This window comes from Pholis gunnellus (genome assembly GCF_910591455.1).
Source record: "Pholis gunnellus genome assembly, chromosome: 19".
Lineage (NCBI taxonomy): Eukaryota > Metazoa > Chordata > Actinopteri > Perciformes > Pholidae > Pholis > Pholis gunnellus.
Genome location: NC_136546.1, coordinates 21099661 through 21117769, shown reverse-complemented (window position 1 = coordinate 21117769; position 18109 = coordinate 21099661). Strand labels below are relative to the sequence as shown.

Sequence of the window (18109 nt, the reverse complement as noted above, 5' to 3'; positions counted from 1 at the left end):
TCATAAAGAATATACTGATATATATTATATATATATAAGACTGATTTTTTATATTAAAATTGAAAACTCATAAACGTTTAGATTTACTTTTAAGACAAAGTTATTATATTGTGTTGATTGAGTAAAATATAACTAGTTTTATTATATTTATGTTTTCTATATGTTCAACTTTTAATAATAATAATAACAATAAAGATATAATAATAATAAAGATATAATAATAATAATAATAATACAGATATAATAATAATAAAGATATAATAATAATAATAATAAAGATATAATAATAATAATAAAGATATAATAATAAAGATATAATAATAATAAAGATATAATAATAATAATGAAGATATAATAATAATAAAGATATAATAATAATAAGGATATAATAATAATAATAATAATAATAATAATAATAATAATAATAAGGATATAATAATAATAAAGTAAACCTAAAGGCGGAACCAAAGGTTTCCACGGGTTGTTCCACACGGAGATGTTTTCCAGCAGGACCCGGAAGTGACGCATTGCCAAACTTGAGCCGACGCGCGTCTTTGTGATGAATTAATTTGTATTTGTGAAATTAAAGAAGATTAATCAGTTTATCAAAGTAACCATGGCGACGAAACGTAAGTCTGACGTCACGGTTCCCGCGGAGGAAAGTGACCAACTGCTGATCAGACCTCTGTGAGTTTAACCCTTTAACGCTGCTTCTACTCACGAGACCGCTGAGTCCAGACCCGCTAACGCTGCTTCTACGCACGAGTCCGCTGAGAGTTCATAAACACTCTTCCTCCGTTTCAACCACATCACACACTCTGTGTCGTCTCTTTAAGACTTTTAACCAGTCTGTAGTGAACAGAACGTGCTTCTGATTAACGTGTGTGTGTGTGCGTGTGTGTGTGCGTGTGTGTGTGTGTGTGTGCGTGTGTGTGTGTGTGCGTGTGTGTGTGTGTGTGTGTGTGTGTGTCCAGAGGAGCAGGGCAGGAGGTGGGACGGTCCTGCATCATCCTGGAGTTCAAAGGACGAAAGATCATGGTAGGTGTGTTCTCATCAGCTGTAAACGTTACCGCCAGCTAGTGTGTAACACACGTCTGTGTGTGTGTGTGTCTCTCTCTGTGTGTGTGTGTGTGGTTTAGCTGGACTGTGGGATCCACCCTGGTCTGGAGGGGATGGACGCTCTGCCGTACATCGACCTGATCGACCCGGCTGAGATCGACCTGCTGCTCATCAGCCAGTGAGTTCATTCAAGAAATCTACTACACACACACACACACACACACACACAGATAAACACAGACACACACACACACAGATAAACACACACACACAGACACACACTCACTCACACACACACACAGATAAACACAGACACACACACACACACAGACACACACACACACAGACACACACACACAGACACAGATAAACACAGACACACACACACACACACCCCCCCGCCTGATGTCTGCAGAGTGAATATTGATCTCGTTGCTCTTCAGCTTCCACCTGGACCACTGTGGAGCTCTGCCCTGGTTCCTGCAGAAGACCAGCTTCAAAGGACGCACCTTCATGACGCACGCCACCAAGGCCATCTACCGCTGGCTGCTGTCCGACTACGTCAAAGTCAGGTGTGTGTGTGTGTGTGTGTGTGTGTGTGTGTGTGTGTGTGTGTGTGTGTGTGTGTGTGTGTGTGTGTGTGTGTGTGTGTGTGTGTGTGTGTGTGTGTGTGTGTGTGTGTGTGTGTGTGTGTGTGCGTGCGTGTGCGTGTGCGTGTGTGGTTAAAGGCGCTCTGTGTGTGTGTTGCAGTAACATCTCAGCAGACGACATGCTGTACACAGAGACAGACCTGGAGGAGAGCATGGAGAAGATCGAGACCATCAACTTCCACGAGGTGAAGGAGGTGGCCGGCATCAAGTTCTGGTGTTACCACGCCGGCCACGTCCTCGGGGCGGCCATGTTTATGATCGAGATCGCCGGCGTCAAGGTGCGTCCTGCTTCTTGAGGCTCCGCCCTGCTTCTTGAGGCTCCGCCCTGATGTTCAGTCACTTCTGTCCTTCATTCAGGAAACGTTTGTGCTTTTGTTGGTCTCAACGAAGACGAGTGATCGTACACACATTTGTTTTTCTGACACTGTGTGTGTGTGTGTGTGTGTGTGTGTGTGTGTGTGTGTGTGTGTGTGTGTGTGTGTGTGTGTGTGTGTGTGTGTGTGTGTGTAGTTGTTGTACACAGGAGACTTCTCCCGTCAGGAGGACAGACATCTGATGGCAGCAGAGATCCCGAGCGTTAAACCCGACATCCTGATCACTGTGAGTGCAGCTCACAGATGTGCTCATTCAATTCCAAAAGCTTTATTTAAACCCTGGCTGTGACGCCCGTCTGTCCGTCAGGAGTCGACCTACGGGACTCACATCCACGAGAAGCGAGAGGAGAGGGAGGCTCGTTTCTGTAACACCGTCCACGACATCGTGAACCGGGAGGGCCGCTGTCTGATCCCCGTGTTCGCTCTGGGCCGAGCTCAGGAGCTGCTGCTCATCCTGGGTGAGACGAGCACACCTTACGTATCCCAGCATGCATTTCACCTCCAACACGTACATAGGGTACATCCAAAGTCTATTATCTGTCATCCTGTATATGTACTGTAGATAGACATATACAGTATTTATATATATATGTATGTATATATATACACAGAGTACAGCTTGTTATGGTTGGTTAGTGGGTTGGTTGGTGGGTTGGTTGGTTAGTGGGTTAGTTGGTTGGTTGGTTGGTTGGTTGGTTAGTGGGTTGGTTGGTTGGTTGGTTGGTTGGTTAGTGGTTTGGTTGGTTAGTGGGTTGGTTGGTTGGTTGGTTAGTTAGTTAGTTGGTTGGTTGGTTGGTTAGTGGTTTGTTTGGTGGGTTGGTTGGTTGGTTAGTGGGTTGGTGGGTTGGTTGGTTAGTGTGTTGGTTGGTTAGTGGTTTGTTTGGTGGGTTGGTTGGTTGGTTAGTGGGTTGGTTGGTTGGTTGGTTGGTTGGTTAGTGGTTTGGTTGGTTAGTGGGTTGGTTGGTTGGTTGGTTAGTTAGTTAGTTGGTTGGTTGGTTGGTTAGTGGTTTGTTTGGTGGGTTGGTTGGTTGGTTAGTGGGTTGGTGGGTTGGTTGGTTAGTGGGTTGGTTGGTTAGTGGTTTGTTTGGTGGGTTGGTTGGTGGGTTAGTGGGTTAGTTGGTTGGTTTTAACGTTGTGTTTCTGTGAAGACGAGTACTGGCAGAACCACCCTGAGCTCCATGACATCCCCATCTACTACGCCTCGTCTCTGGCCAGGAAGTGCATGGCGGTCTACCAGACCTACATCAACGCCATGAACGACAAGATCCGCAAGGCCATCAACGTCAACAACCCCTTCGTATTCAAGCACATCAGCAACCTCAAGGTGAGTGCGGCCGCCGGCGCATCGCAGGTTTGATTCCCGTACACACCGCATCGTCTAACCCCCCCCGTGTGTCTCAGAGCATGGACCACTTTGACGACATCGGCCCCAGCGTGGTGATGGCGTCCCCCGGCATGATGCAGAGCGGTCTGTCCAGAGAGCTGTTTGAGAGCTGGTGCACCGACAAGAGGAACGGAGTCATCATCGCCGGGTACTGTGTGGAGGGAACGCTGGCCAAGGTGTGTGTGTGTGTGTGTGTGTGTGTGTGTGTGTGTGTGTGTGTGTGTGTGTGTGTGTGTGTGTGTGTGTGTGTGTGTGTGTGTGTGTGTGTGTGTGTGTGTGTGTGTGTGTGTGTCTAAAGGTTCTACAGGTGTAATAAGAGAACCGTGTGTTTGATTCCAGCACATCATGACGGAGCCCGATGAGATCGCCACCATGTCGGGTCAGAAGCTTCCTCTGAAGATGTCCGTGGACTACATCTCCTTCTCCGCTCACACCGACTACCAGCAGACCAGCGAGTTCATCCGAGCACTCAAACCGCCTCACGTGGTAATCACACCTTCAATAACTAAAGATAAAAACAATAAGTGTAAACAAACAACAGAGGGATCAAATGAATGTTTGAATAAATACATGAAATATGATAAAAACCCGGCAACATATTAAATGTTCATAAACACTTTCCTAGTAAAGGAATTAAGTCGTTAAAATGAGCGCGCTAACATTACCGCTGACATACTAATAACGTGTTAGCACGGCATGCTAGCATTAGCATTGAGCTTTGTTTCTGCGTCTCCAGATTCTGGTCCACGGCGAGCAGAACGAGATGGCGCGACTGAAAGCGGCTCTGATCCGCGAGTACGAAGACAACGACGAGGTCGACATCGAAGTCCACAACCCGCGAAACACCGAAGCCGTCACGCTCAACTTCAGAGGAGAGAAGCTGGCGAAGGTTCGTCTGAGTCCTCCGTCAGTCGGTGTTATTGATCAGCTGTGTGTTGTACGGCCACGTTAACTCCCAGCATGCTCTGCTGCAGGTGATGGGCTCTCTGACCGACAGGAAGTGCGCTCAGGGTCAGAGGGTCTCCGGGATCCTCGTCAAGAGGAACTTCAACTATCACATCGTGACGCCCTCCGACCTCTCCAGTCAGTAACACCCTCTCTCTCTCTCTGTGTGTGTGTGTGTACTTGTACGTCTATCTTTGTGGGGACCGAGTATTGAACCATCATTGTGAGGACATTCCTGTATTATGAGGACATTTTGGCTGCTCCTCACTCACTCCTTCTTTATTGTTTAATGAACCTATAAACTAATAGAATTGAATCAACCACAGAGTAAAGATGTTATTATTCTAGTCTTTTTTTTTTGCGTCCCTGAACACATCCCTGTGTGTTGTGTTCAGGTGCTGTGGTTTTCCCCAGTGTGTGGTGACTGTGTGTGTCCTCCTGTCTTTGTTCAGACTACACAGATCTGTGTATGAGCACAGTGACTCAGACTCAGGCCATCCCATACACCGGCCCCATCTCACTGCTGGTCAGCCAGCTACGCAGCCTCGCAGGTGGGTTATCAATTTAATATTATTATTTGTTTATTATTATTATTATTATTATATTTGTATTATTTAATAATATTTTAATTTATTATTATATTTTTGAATAGTTTTCTTATTCATTATTATTATTTGTTTATTGATATTATTATTTATTAATATTTGAATTTATTATTATATTTTTGAATTTATTTATTTGTATTTATTATTTATTTATTAATATCTTTGATTTATTATTGTTAATAATTAATTAACTTAATTTCTGAAATGTTTTTCTTGTTTTCATATATTTGTTTATAATTTAAACACTTGATAAAACAATCATGAATTAAAATATACTCTCCAGTGTTAGATGGACGTAAATAAGTATTTACTCATAAAGAACTGTGCTTTAGTATAATTTCAAGGTACTTGTACCTTTTATATCTGAGTATTGTTTCCTCATTCTTCTACTCTACTACAGTTCAAAGGGACATATTGTACTTTTTACTGCTCTACATTTAATACACAACTAAAGTTATTTTACAGATGTTTTTTTAATTAAAAATATATAACTTCTAAGATATGACACAAAAAATGTTATCATTTCATTTTAAATTCAGTTCTTGAAGTAGTATTTTCTTAGAATATTCCAACATGTTTTCAAATCAACTAAATCAAGTTTATTCTTTTATAACTCTTCTTTATAACAAGTTCATTTAAAAACAAGTTACAAAATTCACGTATTATTTAAAAGTGTCGTTTCTACATGAGTACTTTTACTTTGACACTAATAATACTTTGTGCTTTAACGTAAGACTTTGACATTGTGGCGTTAAATTTACTTTAAGAAACAAAGTGAATACTTGTTCAAGTTTAGTTTAATGTCGTCTGCATAGAAACACATCAGGAATGTTTTCATTCATCAAAACTAATAAATAATAAAGTGTTAAAAGTGTTTACTGTGTACTTTGTGTACTTTTAGGAGACGTGGAGCAGGTGGAGGGAGCGGAGAAGATCACCGTCCGGATCTTTAAGAGCATCACTCTGGTTCATGAGGCCGGGATGGTGCTGCTGGAGGTCAGATAATTAATATATAATGAATATATTAAAACTTCTCAGAACACGTTTCTAAAGTATATTTACTATATATTTACCTGTTTTGGTTACAAACCCGACCGTCGTCGTTGTGTGTTATGAATAAGTGGCCTCATCATCGATTCATGTTTTCTAAATCATGTCGTTTGTTCTCGTTGTCTAAACTGATTAATCAATTATGATTATACAGTTAAAGTCTAAATAGGGTCTTTTGTCATCCTCATCGTGTTAGCATGCTAATGTTAGCATGATAATGATAATGATAGCTAACTATCAGTAAACACATCTGAGGCTGATGAATGTCTTCAGTAAGACGCATTAACATGTTATTGACGTTATGTTGAGTCTTTTTCATGTAAAATGTAACAGATTTTTCGTCCTCAGTGGATCGCCAACCCGCTCAACGACATGTACGCCGATGCCGTCACTACGGTGGTCCTGGAGGTCCAGTCCAACCCCAACGCCCAGAAGTGTGAGTAAACGAGCGCCGTGAGACGTTTAACGGGTCAACACAAACAAGCTAACGTTTCTTTGTTTGTTTCAGTTCTGGAAGGAAAGAAGGAAACGTTCGACATGGATGTGTTCATGGAGAGACTGGAGCTCATGCTGCAGTGAGTACAGGTCACACACCTGCTGGACGTTCGCTTCACGCTGCCCGAGGTGCCGGGCGGGCGGAGTCTGACTCTCACTGAAGAATGATTCAAACTTGATCACTTCTTCTTCTTCTTCTTCAAAGCTTAAAACCAGATATTGAAGAAGCTGTTGAAACTAAACCGTTCATCTCAGTTAAGTCTGACTTCAGAGTTTTATTGTGATCGGTGCTGCTCAGAGAGAAGCCGAGCGACGGTCAGATAAAGACCGACTTGTTTCGTCTGACGCCTCATGACCTCGTGTCTGAACGTCACAACAAAGAGAGGAGCTCTCAGTGAAGGCCTGATTATACGAGAGATGGAGTTTAATACTCTCTAGATGTGGCTCTTAAAAGCTGTTCGTTTTCACATCATTAACAGCTTTTTGTTCAAATGTTTCTGTTCTAGTCGTGAAAGAAGTAGAACTGTGAATCTGTGGCCACCTCAAGAGTTAGACTCAGGTTTAGATTTAGACTCAGGTTTAGAGTTAGACTCAGGTTTAGATTTAGACTCACGTTTAGAGTTAGACTCAGGTTTAGATTTAGACTCAGGTTTAGAGTTAGACTCAGGTTTAGATTTAGACTCACGTTTAGTTAGACTCACGTTTAGATTTAGACTCAGGTTTAGATTTAGACTCAGGTTTAGAGTTAGACTCAGGTTTAGATTTAGACTCACGTTTAGTTAGACTCACGTTTAGATTTAGACTCAGGTTTAGAGTTAGACTCAGGTTTAGAGTTAGACTCACTGATTAAAACACTATTTACACATCTGAGGATTTTACAAAGAAGATGAATTCATTTTTAGATTCTTTAGAAACAGGAAGTGTTAACATGTGAGTAAATATTTATCAGCCAAATCAAAGAGTTTACAGGATGTTCAGCCTGTTTCTTTATAACACATTTAATACTTGACTTGTTTCTTTACAGTTCTTGTATAAATGTAATAAAGTAGTTTATGCGTTTACAGTTCATAACGATCCCTCTTCGTCGTGTCTACAGTCGATCTAGAAACACGATGCAGCTGAAAACAGGAGAGCTGAAGAAGCTCGTCTCTGTAGAGATGCAGTGATTTTCAAAATAAGAGCTCAGACTTAACGTTGTTGTGTGTGTGTTGCAGCGACATGTTCGGAGACGACTGCGTGAACTTCAGAGACGGTGAAGACTTCAGTGTGACTGTGGACGGAGTCACGGCGTCCATCGACCCGGAAACCAGAGTGAGTACGGTGGCCTCCTCAGGACATTTAGGACATTCCTGCCTGGTAACAACCATTAGATCTGATCAGCTGCTGGAGTTTTCTCATCGTCGGCTAACAACGTGTTGGTCCGTCTCACTTCCTGTCTCACTTCCTGTCTCACTTCCTGTCTGTGTCTCTCAGCTCCGAGCTCATTGGTTCCCACTGAAGACGTAGATCTACGTCTAGATTTACGACACAAACATATGTGTAAACTGTAACGTTGCTGCTGTGTTTATGCCGAAGTTAAGACGTTATTTTGAGCGGCTACGATGTTAGCGTAGCTTAGCATAGATCAAACCAAACTCCATTCAGAAAACAAGCGTTTTAAAAGCTGTTTGCTTGTCGTCTTGAGGAGAGAACTAACGAAACATGAACTCAGACTTTTTGATGTTATTTCAGCTTCTTTTATTGTTGTTAAATCCTGACCTCTGACCTCTGACCTCTGCCCTCTGCCTCCAGTCCGTGACGTGCACCGAGGACGAGTCTCTGAGGGAGATGGTGGAGGTCGCCGTCCACCGGCTCTACGACGCACTAAGCCCCGCCTTCTGACGTGATGTCACCGGCGGGGTCCTCGTTTCCCTTCTGTAACAAAGAGAAACTCTTTGTTTTGAAACCTGATTCCAAAGGAATCAACGATCTGCAGCGGATTGATTTTGTACTTTGATCTGTAAAAACTAAGTAAAGTTTGTCAAAGTTGTTTGTTTTTGTTCTGAGACTTTAAATAACAATAAACAGATGTTTTCTACACGTTGAGAAGAAATCCTGGTTTTCATAATCAATCGATCTGCTAATGGACCGCAAGTATGAAAACATCTCGCAGAATTCAAAGACTTTATTTCAGAGTTTACAACAGTAAAAACATCTTATTTTGAAAACACAGTGATAGTCTGTAATATATAAAAAATACTGACTCGTGCTTCTGAATACCACAGAAGAAGAGAAGGCACAGTTCTGTCATTTAACAACACGCAGTATGGCTTAATAATATAGAACTACAATGACAAATACACAGGTGTTACCAAAATAAAAGCCTGAGTGGTGATCTCATGTTACTATGAATAAAAACATGAAAGTACAGCGAAGGAAACAAAAGATCAGTTACTGAAGTACAAACTGAGGTACTTCTACTTTAAAGCAGCACAAATGTGAAAGTTAGTGTTGATGAATGTTTGAACGTTTAGTGCGCTTTAGCTCCGGTGTGTCTTTGGCTTTTAACGATTCATGATTGTGACAAATATTCCTTTGGACTGAGAGCGAAACACAAAGAGCTCACGAAGAAGCAGCCGAGCTCATTAAAGCGTTTTCTGTGTAAAAATGACACAAAAAAAAGAATCCAATATTCTTCTTCACTAAACTAAAAGAATGTTTTACTTTAATAAGTTAAATAACAAACGTACATATACGTACAGACGAAATATAAAATCATGAATCTCCTCAGGTGTGTCCTCTCTCCTCAGGTGTGTCCTCTCTCCTCAGGTGCGTCCTCTCTCCTCAGGTGTGTCCTCTCCTCAGGTGCGTCCTCTCTCCTCAGGTGCGTCCTCTCTCCTCAGGTGTGTCCTCTCCTCAGGTGTGTCCTCTCTCCTCAGGTGTGTCCTCTCCTCAGGTGTGTCCTCTCTCCTCAGGTGCGTCCTCTCTCCTCAGGTGCGTCCTCTCTCCTCAGGTGCGTCCTCTCCTCAGGTGCGTCCTCTCTCCTCAGGTCCTCTCTCCTCAGGTCCTCTCAGCACTGCGTCTCCTTGGTGTCTATCTGATGTTGTCTCTGCATTCTGAACATGGACGTCTTCCCGCTTCGACTCGTGACACTTTCGTCCGTCAGGTCCTCGAAGGAGCGCTGAGTCGACCCCGGCGGCCGGCTGAACGCCTCCTCCAGAGCCTCCTGGTCCAGGTGTGAGTCGAAGCCGGGGTCCTCCTGGATGGTGGCCATGCGGGGGCTGTCCAGAGGGGCGGGGCCGGGGGCGGGGCCGGGGGCGGGGCCCGGAGCCGGAGGGGTGCCGGTCTGTTGGGGGCTGGACGGCTGGAAACGCAGCCCAGCGGAGGAGGTGCTGGTGGGGAACGTCGGAGGTTTGAAGATCCGAACCGATGCCGACTCCAGGCTGCTCAGGAGCTCGGCATTCTGGGAAAATGAACAGTCACAGTCAGCACGTTCCTAACCCGAGCGTTTGATCCGTCTTCACTGATTTCACTTCTGATCTAAAGCTGCCACCAACAATTCTTGAATTAATAAATCATCTTTTTAATTTTTAAATATAAGAAATAGTGAAAATGTTTATTACAAGTCCACGAGGACGCAGGTTTGTATTTAGTAGATCGATATTTACATATTAATACACGTGAATCATCTCTGATCTTTATAGAAATGAAGTGAAACTAAAAACTGCTTTAAAGGAAACACGTTGATATATTTCTATAAATATATGTAATCTCTACTCACACTGGGGAAGAACAGAGACTTGGTGTTCTGTTCATACTGTTTATCCAGCTTCTTGTCCTGAAACATGAAGAGTTATGAGTAAAGAATCAAATATCACATCATAATATTAGTGTTCACAGAAAGTCCAGCGTCACCGCGGTGTTTGTCAGCTGGACTCTTTGAACGTTACACAATTTAAACTCAAGTGAAACCCTGCTGACAGTGTTCTGGTATCGACCCACCACACAGTGGACCAGGATGCTGAAGGGAACCCAGAACAGCAGCGAGAACGCCACCACGGAGCCCACGATGTTGTCGGCCAGGAACTTCCCGAAGGTGTTGATGTCCAGTTTATCGATGAAGTCCCACAGACGCTCCACCACGTCCTGGACCTGCTTCATGCACTTCCCCTGCAGACACCACATGCACACAAACGCGTCACGTGAAGCCGAGTGCGTCGGGGGTTTCGTGAGAGACGAAGACGTGGACTCACCGCTCCGTCACAGAAGCCCACGGTGCAGGGCTTCCCTTTACGCAGGAACAGGAAGCTGCCCGTCACGTCCTGGTACGCAGCGCAGACGCCGCCGCTGCTGCGACAGCAGACTTTACAAGAAGAGTTGGTTTCTACAGACGAGAAGGAAACACAACTCTTTACTGTCTGCAGACCGGAGGGGAGATCCACCACGAGGAGGAGGAGGAGGAGGAGGAGGAGGAGGAAGAGGAGGAGGAGGAGGAGGAGGAGGAGGAGGAGGAGGAGGAGCAGCTCAACACCGTCAATGCTCATCTGAAGAGTGAATCTAACAAAGCTATTAAATGATATTTAACAGGTTTCATCACAAATACCGAGTCAACAGGGTTCAGCTTCAGCACTTCTTCATTAGTGGTACAGCGTCAGAGGACCGTACCGTTGCAGGCGCAGGGCTGCAGCTTCAGGACGGCCTGACAGAAGGGAACACACTCTCCCTCCAGACACTCTCCGCTGTCCAGACACACGGTTTGATCTGCAGCGTTCTCCGGAGGAGGACACTCGCTGCTGTTTCCTGTCAAACACAAAACCTCCGGTCACTCCGGGGCCTCCACGCACCACCAGGTCATGTAGGACCTGTGACCTGTGACCTGTGACCTGTGACCTGTGACCTGTGGCCTGGGGGCTCACCTGTGCAGTACGAGTGTCCTTTACAGGTGGCGTCGATGGGCTCCTGACACACTTCTCCTTTGGACTCGAACCTGCAGTTCTTACAGCACGCACTGTTCCTGTCACTGAACACAGAGAGAAACATCTGGATCTTTAGATGTAGCTGCTGCAACCTGGATATCATCTTCACCTGTGGTTCTCAACCTGGAGGTCTGGACCCCACAAGGGGTCGCAAGCAGGAGACAACCTCCAGTTCTTCACGTGTTAAAGCTGCATTCTCTCTAGTGTCCACCAGGGGGCGACTCCTCTGGTTGTATAGAAGTCTATGAGAAAATGACTCTACTTCTCTCTTGATTTATTACCTCAGTAAACATTGTAAACATGAGTTTATGGTCTCAATCTCTAGTGTCAAGTCTTCTTCAATACAGCATGATGAACTTCGGCTCATGAGCGGTAACGTGCCGACTCGTCCTCGGTGTCCTCTGACCTGCACTGAGCTCCGGCGGTCAGCCGGCACTTGGCGGTGCAGCAGCGGTCGGAGTTGATGTGCAGCAGCCCCGGGTCGCACTCCTCTCCCTGCTCCACCCGAGAGTTCCCGCACACGTTGGTGTTCCTCCGCCTGAAGCAGGACGCGGCCTTGGACCTCAGCCGCTTCACGATGGAGCGCTTACTGCAGTCAGAGAACATCTGGAACCAACAGTCACCGGAACATGGAAACACGACTGTGACGTTCTCTTTACTTTGACATTGTTTCTGTATATTTAGCCGCCATGTTACATATACATACATACATATATATGCACATATATAGACGCACCTTGTTGTGGGCGTGGTCTCCGCTCACAGCGATCGGGTACATGACGTACTTCCCTCCCTGGTCCTCTCTCGGGGCGCAGTACGGGATGTTGTCCGGGTCGTGTTCTGCTCCAAAGTTATGACCGAGCTTGTGAGTCGTCACCAGGTCGGCTTCCTGAGGAGGAGACAACACACACTGCTGGAGGAGGAGGAAGGAGGAGGAGGAGGAAACCAACACAACACAGCACAGAAGAGGAGAATGAAGTGACCTTAGTGAGGATGGTCTTCCCGTAGTTCTTGGTGCTGGTCAGTCCCGTGTTGAGGTAGATCGCTCTGTGCTCGTTGGTGGATGAAGGACAACCTTCAGAACAAACAGAGTTATGATGTCACATCTCTGCTGGCCATTGAGGAGAATCCAGACGTCAGGACGTCACCTTTGGAGCAGAGACCTCCGGGGATGTCTGGTTTGGACGGAGCCACGTAGGCCAGACCCAGAGTCCCCTCATCGAAGTCCTGGTAGGTGAAGAGGTGAGCCAGGCAGACGGAGGACGCGTTCTCTGCGATGTCCGCGCTGAACTGCTGCAGAGACGTAAAACACACCCAAGAGACATCAGCCTGCAGCAGCTACAGAGGTCTCGCTGCTCTCTGCTTTCAGTCTCCAGCCGAGCGCTGACTCGAGTGACATCACTTGAGGACACCAATCACACAGCAGCTCTGAACTCTGACGTCTTTACTTCATGTGTTGTGTGTTTCACTTCCTCCGGCTTCTTCGTGACGTGTTTTTACCTCCAGCAGCTTCTTGACGTCCCAGACTCCTCGACCCTTCACCGGACTTCCTTCCATGTTGAAGTGACTTTTTCCCGGAGCGACGGCGGTCGGATTCTTCCTGATGATGATCTGACCGGAGACTCACAGTTTACACTCGGTGGAGGCGTCGCTCTAAACACAGACTCTACCTGCTCCTCACCTGCTGGATCTGAACGCCGTAGCCCACGAACTCATCGTCCCACGACGTGTTTCTGTAGATGTCGTCCACGCGGTCGATCAGCTCGATCTGAAGACAGAGGGGGGGGGGGGGGGGGGGTTAGTGGAGGAGGAGGAGGAGGAGGAGGAGGAGGAGGAGGAGGAGGAGGAGGAGGATCAGAGCGACATGGTGGGGCTGACCAGGTAGTTGAGGGTGGTGCTCTCCTCCTCGCGGCCCATGTGTTGGAAGAAGCGATGGTCGGCCACCAGCAGCAGAGGACAAGTGTTCTTCCTGTGGTCGTGCAGCTGACGCTTCCCTCTGGACACCGACTCTGACCAACAAAACACTCTGTTACATTAAAACACTCTGACGTTACATTAAAACACTCTGACGTTACATTAAAACACTCTGACGTTACATTAAACACTCTGTTACATTAAAACACTCTGTTACATTAAAACACTCTGTTACATTAAAACACTCTGACGTTACATTAAACACTCTGTTACATTAAAACACTCTGTTACATTAAAACACTCTGTTACATTAAAACACTCTGTTACATTAAAACACTCTGATGTTACATTAAACACTCTGATGTTACATTAAACACTCTGTTACATTAAACACTCTGATGTTACATTAAAACACTCTGATGTTACATTAAAACACTCTGACGTTACATTAAACACTCTGTTACATTAAAACACTCTGTTACATTAAAACACTCTGTTACATTAAAACACTCTGACGTTACATTAAACACTCTGTTACATTAAAACACTCTGTTACATTAAAACACTCTGACGTTACATTAAACACTCTGTTACATTAAAACACTCTGATGTTACATTAAACACTCTGATGTTACATTAAACACTCTGTTACATTAAAACACTCTGTTACATTAAAACACTCTGTTACATTAAAACACTCTGTTACATTAAACACTCTGACGATACATTAAACACTCTGTTACATTAAAACACTCTGATGTTACATTAAACACTCTGATGTTACATTAAACACTCTGATGTTACATTAAACACTCTGTTACATTAAACACTCTGTTACATTAAAACACTCTGATGTTACATTAAACACTCTGATGTTACATTAAACACTCTGATGTTACATTAAACACTCTGACGTTACATTAAACACTCTGTTACATTAAACACTCTGTTACATTAAACACTCTGACGATACATTAAACACTCTGACGATACATTAAACACTCTGTTACATTAAAACACTCTGATGTTACATTAAACACTCTGATGTTACATTAAACACTCTGATGTTACATTAAACACTCTGACGATACATTAAACACTCTGACGTTACATTAAAGGTTATTATTAGTTATCTACAGTCACAGTCCTTCAGATCGCGTGATAGTTAGTTGTTGGTTCCATCAAAGGTCAGAACTTATTGATTCTTCAAGTCAGTCACAAACCAACTCAGTTAAAATTATATAAAATATCAAAGAGCTGTCCGTGTTAAAAGTCGACTGACCTTCTTCTTCTTCGTTGGTTTTGACGCCGTCGGGTCGGAGGCGGCCGGGGTCGGAGGTCACGTAGCCACAGACTGACGGCTGCTGCAGGCGGCTGAGGTTCCTGATGTCCTCTGAGCGGTAGACCAGCAGACGACCATCAGGGGGCGCCGACGTGAACCTCCACAGAGGCTGAACACACAACCACAGCAGCTCACATGAGTCATGTTCCGGGTCAGGAGGAGGAGGAGGAGGAGAGAGGAGAGAGAGAGGAGAGGAGAGAGAGGAGGAGGAGAGGAGAGAGAGAGGAGAGAGGAGAGAGGGGAGAGGGGAGAGAGGAGAGAGAGAGGAGAGGGGGAGGAGAGGAGAGAGAGAGGAGAGGAGAGAGGGGAGGAGAGGAGAGGAGGAGGAGAGAGGAGAGAGAGAGGAGAGAGGAGAGAGGAGAGAGGGGAGAGGGGAGAGAGAGAGGAGAGGAGAGAGGAGAGGAGAGAGAGAGGAGAGAGGAGAGAGGGGAGAGGGGAGAGAGGAGAGAGAGAGGAGAGGAGAGAGGGGAGGAGAGGAGAGGAGGAGGAGAGAGGAGAGAGAGAGGAGAGAGGAGAGAGGGGAGAGAGGAGAGAGAGAGGAGAGGAGAGAGGAGAGGAGAGGAGAGAGAGGAGGAGAGGAGAGGAGAGAGAGGAGAGAGGAGAGAGAGAGGAGAGGAAAGAGAGGAGAGAGAGGAGAGGAGAGGAGAGAGAGGAGAGAGGGGAGAGAGAGGAGGAGGAGAGGAGAGGAGAGAGAGGAGAGAGAGGAGAGGAGAGGAGAGAGGAGAGAGAGAGGAGAGGAGAGGAGGAGAAGAGAGGAGGACACTTGTGGACACTTGTAAACATGGATATTTATATTCCCGTGTTTTCCAATTTATGTAAAATAATTGAATTCAACAGGGTTTCTTAGTGATGATGTCATCATAACGGTCTCTACTTCTAGTCCTCGTGGTTCTGTTTCATGGAGGAGCAGGACTTTTATTTTGAAAGGAGAAACAAGACCACAGGGAGAAGAAGGTCCTGAAGCTGCTTCAGAGGGTTGAGAGGTGAATCTCACACGTTTCCTTCATCAGTAATAACGAGTTACAGTAGAGCCTTCATCTCTCACCTCCACGTTGTACTCGGCTTCATCAGTGAGGATGTGAGCGGAGAACTCGTGGTCGTCTATGTGAGCCTGAACTCTGGAGTTCTCCTCCCCTGAAACAGAAGATGAATGAATGAATGAATGAATGAATGAATGAATGAATGAATGACAGACAGAAGCTAGTGTCTGTTTGGGGCTCGTCTCACCGATCACGTGTCCCGTGAAGTAGTTGTGTCTGTTGACGGAGCAGCTCCGCTCTCGTCCGTCCTCGTCCACGATCACGGCTCTGAAGTCCTCGGTGAACAGCTGGTCGTTGGTCCTCAGGTAGAGTCTGAACTGCCTGCACACACACACACACACACACACACACACACACACACGGTTGCCGTCAGGCCGCACCGGGTTCTCTCTGAGCCGTACGAGATGTGACGTGTGACCTCTGACCTCTGCAGGGCGTTGAAGCTCAGCAGCTTCTCCAGGTGAGTCTGAGTCTCCGTCTGGACGTCGCGGCGGCGGACGGAGTGCGTCTGCAGGCTGGAGAGAGGCAGCACCTCGAAGTCGTCCAGCATCGACCTGAGAGACGCCGCTGAGGGAACGCAGAGTCGGTAAGTCATGCTGTGATTGGCTCAGAGACCCTGACCAATCAGAGCTCATCGTCTCTCACAATTTGTGCAGAGGAAATCTTTACTTATTACAATTATAATTATTGTAATTACAATTATTACAATTATTATAATTTATTATAATTACAATGTATTATTATTTGTTGTTATTGTCATAATTATTTGTATTATTATTTTGTTGTTATTATAATTATTTGTATAATTATTTTGTTATTATTATTATCTTATCATAAAACCTGCGGGCCCTAATTATGGTTTAAAAATGGAATATCTCATAAACAGAGTTTAAAATGTTTATTGTGTCAACAATACATTTTGAGGATCATTTCTGTCTTCAAGTTATGACACATGACTCATAATAATGTTCATTATACAGTAAATAAGTAGTAACGAAGATATTGAGTCAAAATATTAAATATTATATTAGATATTAAATTAAAATCTTTTTAATTTAAAACTCATTCAACATGAAACCTCTTTTTTATTATAATGAATATATATTTATAAATTATTATAATTAATATATATTTGTATGTTATAATGAATATACATGTTATATATTATTATAATATATAATATGTATTTCATACTTTGTACGTGAACTGAAGTCTGGCTCTATTAAACCAGACTAGTGTATAAACTTTAATGATTAATAACTCATTATAATCACTTACTGTAATGTTGCTCTTCTGCATCTGCAGCCGGTGAAACGGAGAAGAAGAAGAAGAAGAAGAAGAAGAAGAAGAAGCGTTCTGTTCTCATGTTTGATGTTTAGATTGTTTCAGTTTAAAAGTCTCGAACCTTCACAATAAAACTTAACGACAGTTTATTAAAAAGCTCTTTTATAATAAAAACACATTTCTAAATGAATCTCGTCCGTTTTGAACTCTTTTGTTGTTTAAAACAGGCAGAAGAAAAAAAAACGTCTTCAGTCCGAAAAACCAGGAAGAGAAACAGAGTGAAGCTCGCGCACACCGCCGGAAGTACGTGCCACTGCCTTCACAATAAGAGACTAACTCAAGCGGCTAGAATAAGGGCAATAAGTCGAATACAAATACAGATATTACATTGTATAGGCTTTGTATTATTTTAATTGTATGATAATTATGTAATATGATAATTATATAAATGAAAACGTTTTAATAAATATGAAGTAAAAATGATTTCATGAATAAAACCACAAAATACTGCCAAGTCCAAATCTCCCCAGCAACAGAACTCAATTATACAAACAAGACAATTAACTGTAAACAAATGTAATACTTAATCCAAGTGCCGAGGTATTTTAAGTATTAGTAATAATAATAGTATTGTAGAAAATAACTCTTTCAGGTTGCTAAAATCAGATTTCCCCCAGACAATGCTTTATTTTGAAAATCTGTCATCGTCTTGTGCTCTTATTGTGGCGAGCTTGATGCTGGTAAATCAAACACGCTGGAATAAAAACAAAAAAAAAGACTCTGAGAAAAAATGTACAAATTAATATTCAAGTGTTTTGTTCAGTGTCGTGAGTTAAAAGAGTCAAAACTGCTGAATAAGCTTCAAATAAACAAGATAAAAGTGAAACATGTCGTCCAGCTTATGTAATAACAGACATCTGGCAGCTCTATTTATAACTTCTGATCTCATGAAATCCACTTTTATGACCACAGACATTAAACTACAGACATTCAACTAGAGACATTCAACTAG

General features: G+C 44.0%; 2 protein-coding genes across 2 annotated transcripts; one reads left to right on the top strand and one right to left on the bottom strand.

Annotated features, from left to right (window-relative positions):
• The first annotated feature begins 529 nt into the window (after window positions 1–529).
• Window positions 530–8632, top strand: cpsf3 (cleavage and polyadenylation specific factor 3). Its single transcript, XM_079180890.1, has 18 exons — window positions 530–687; window positions 975–1038; window positions 1140–1237; window positions 1503–1631; window positions 1810–1987; window positions 2220–2309; window positions 2391–2541; window positions 3232–3407; window positions 3485–3643; window positions 3807–3953; window positions 4204–4356; window positions 4442–4550; window positions 4865–4963; window positions 5919–6013; window positions 6416–6503; window positions 6576–6642; window positions 7777–7873; window positions 8354–8632. Exons 1-18 carry the CDS (start codon window positions 617–619, stop codon window positions 8441–8443), a joined length of 2061 nt encoding a protein of 686 aa, XP_079037016.1. The 5' UTR covers window positions 530–616; the 3' UTR covers window positions 8444–8632.
• A 755-nt stretch (window positions 8633–9387) lies between these two features.
• Window positions 9388–17347, bottom strand: adam17b (ADAM metallopeptidase domain 17b). Its single transcript, XM_079180038.1, has 18 exons — window positions 17092–17347; window positions 16239–16380; window positions 16001–16134; window positions 15819–15907; window positions 14714–14882; window positions 13396–13526; window positions 13199–13285; window positions 13018–13128; window positions 12666–12810; window positions 12501–12592; window positions 12254–12406; window positions 11924–12123; window positions 11458–11561; window positions 11207–11341; window positions 10795–10925; window positions 10544–10711; window positions 10323–10379; window positions 9388–10004 (listed from the first exon to the last, which is right to left on the bottom strand). The coding sequence occupies exons 1-18, from the start codon at window positions 17177–17179 to the stop codon at window positions 9612–9614; spliced, it is 2529 nt and encodes an 842-aa protein (XP_079036164.1). The 5' UTR covers window positions 17180–17347; the 3' UTR covers window positions 9388–9611.
• Between the last annotated feature and the right edge of the window lie 762 nt (window positions 17348–18109).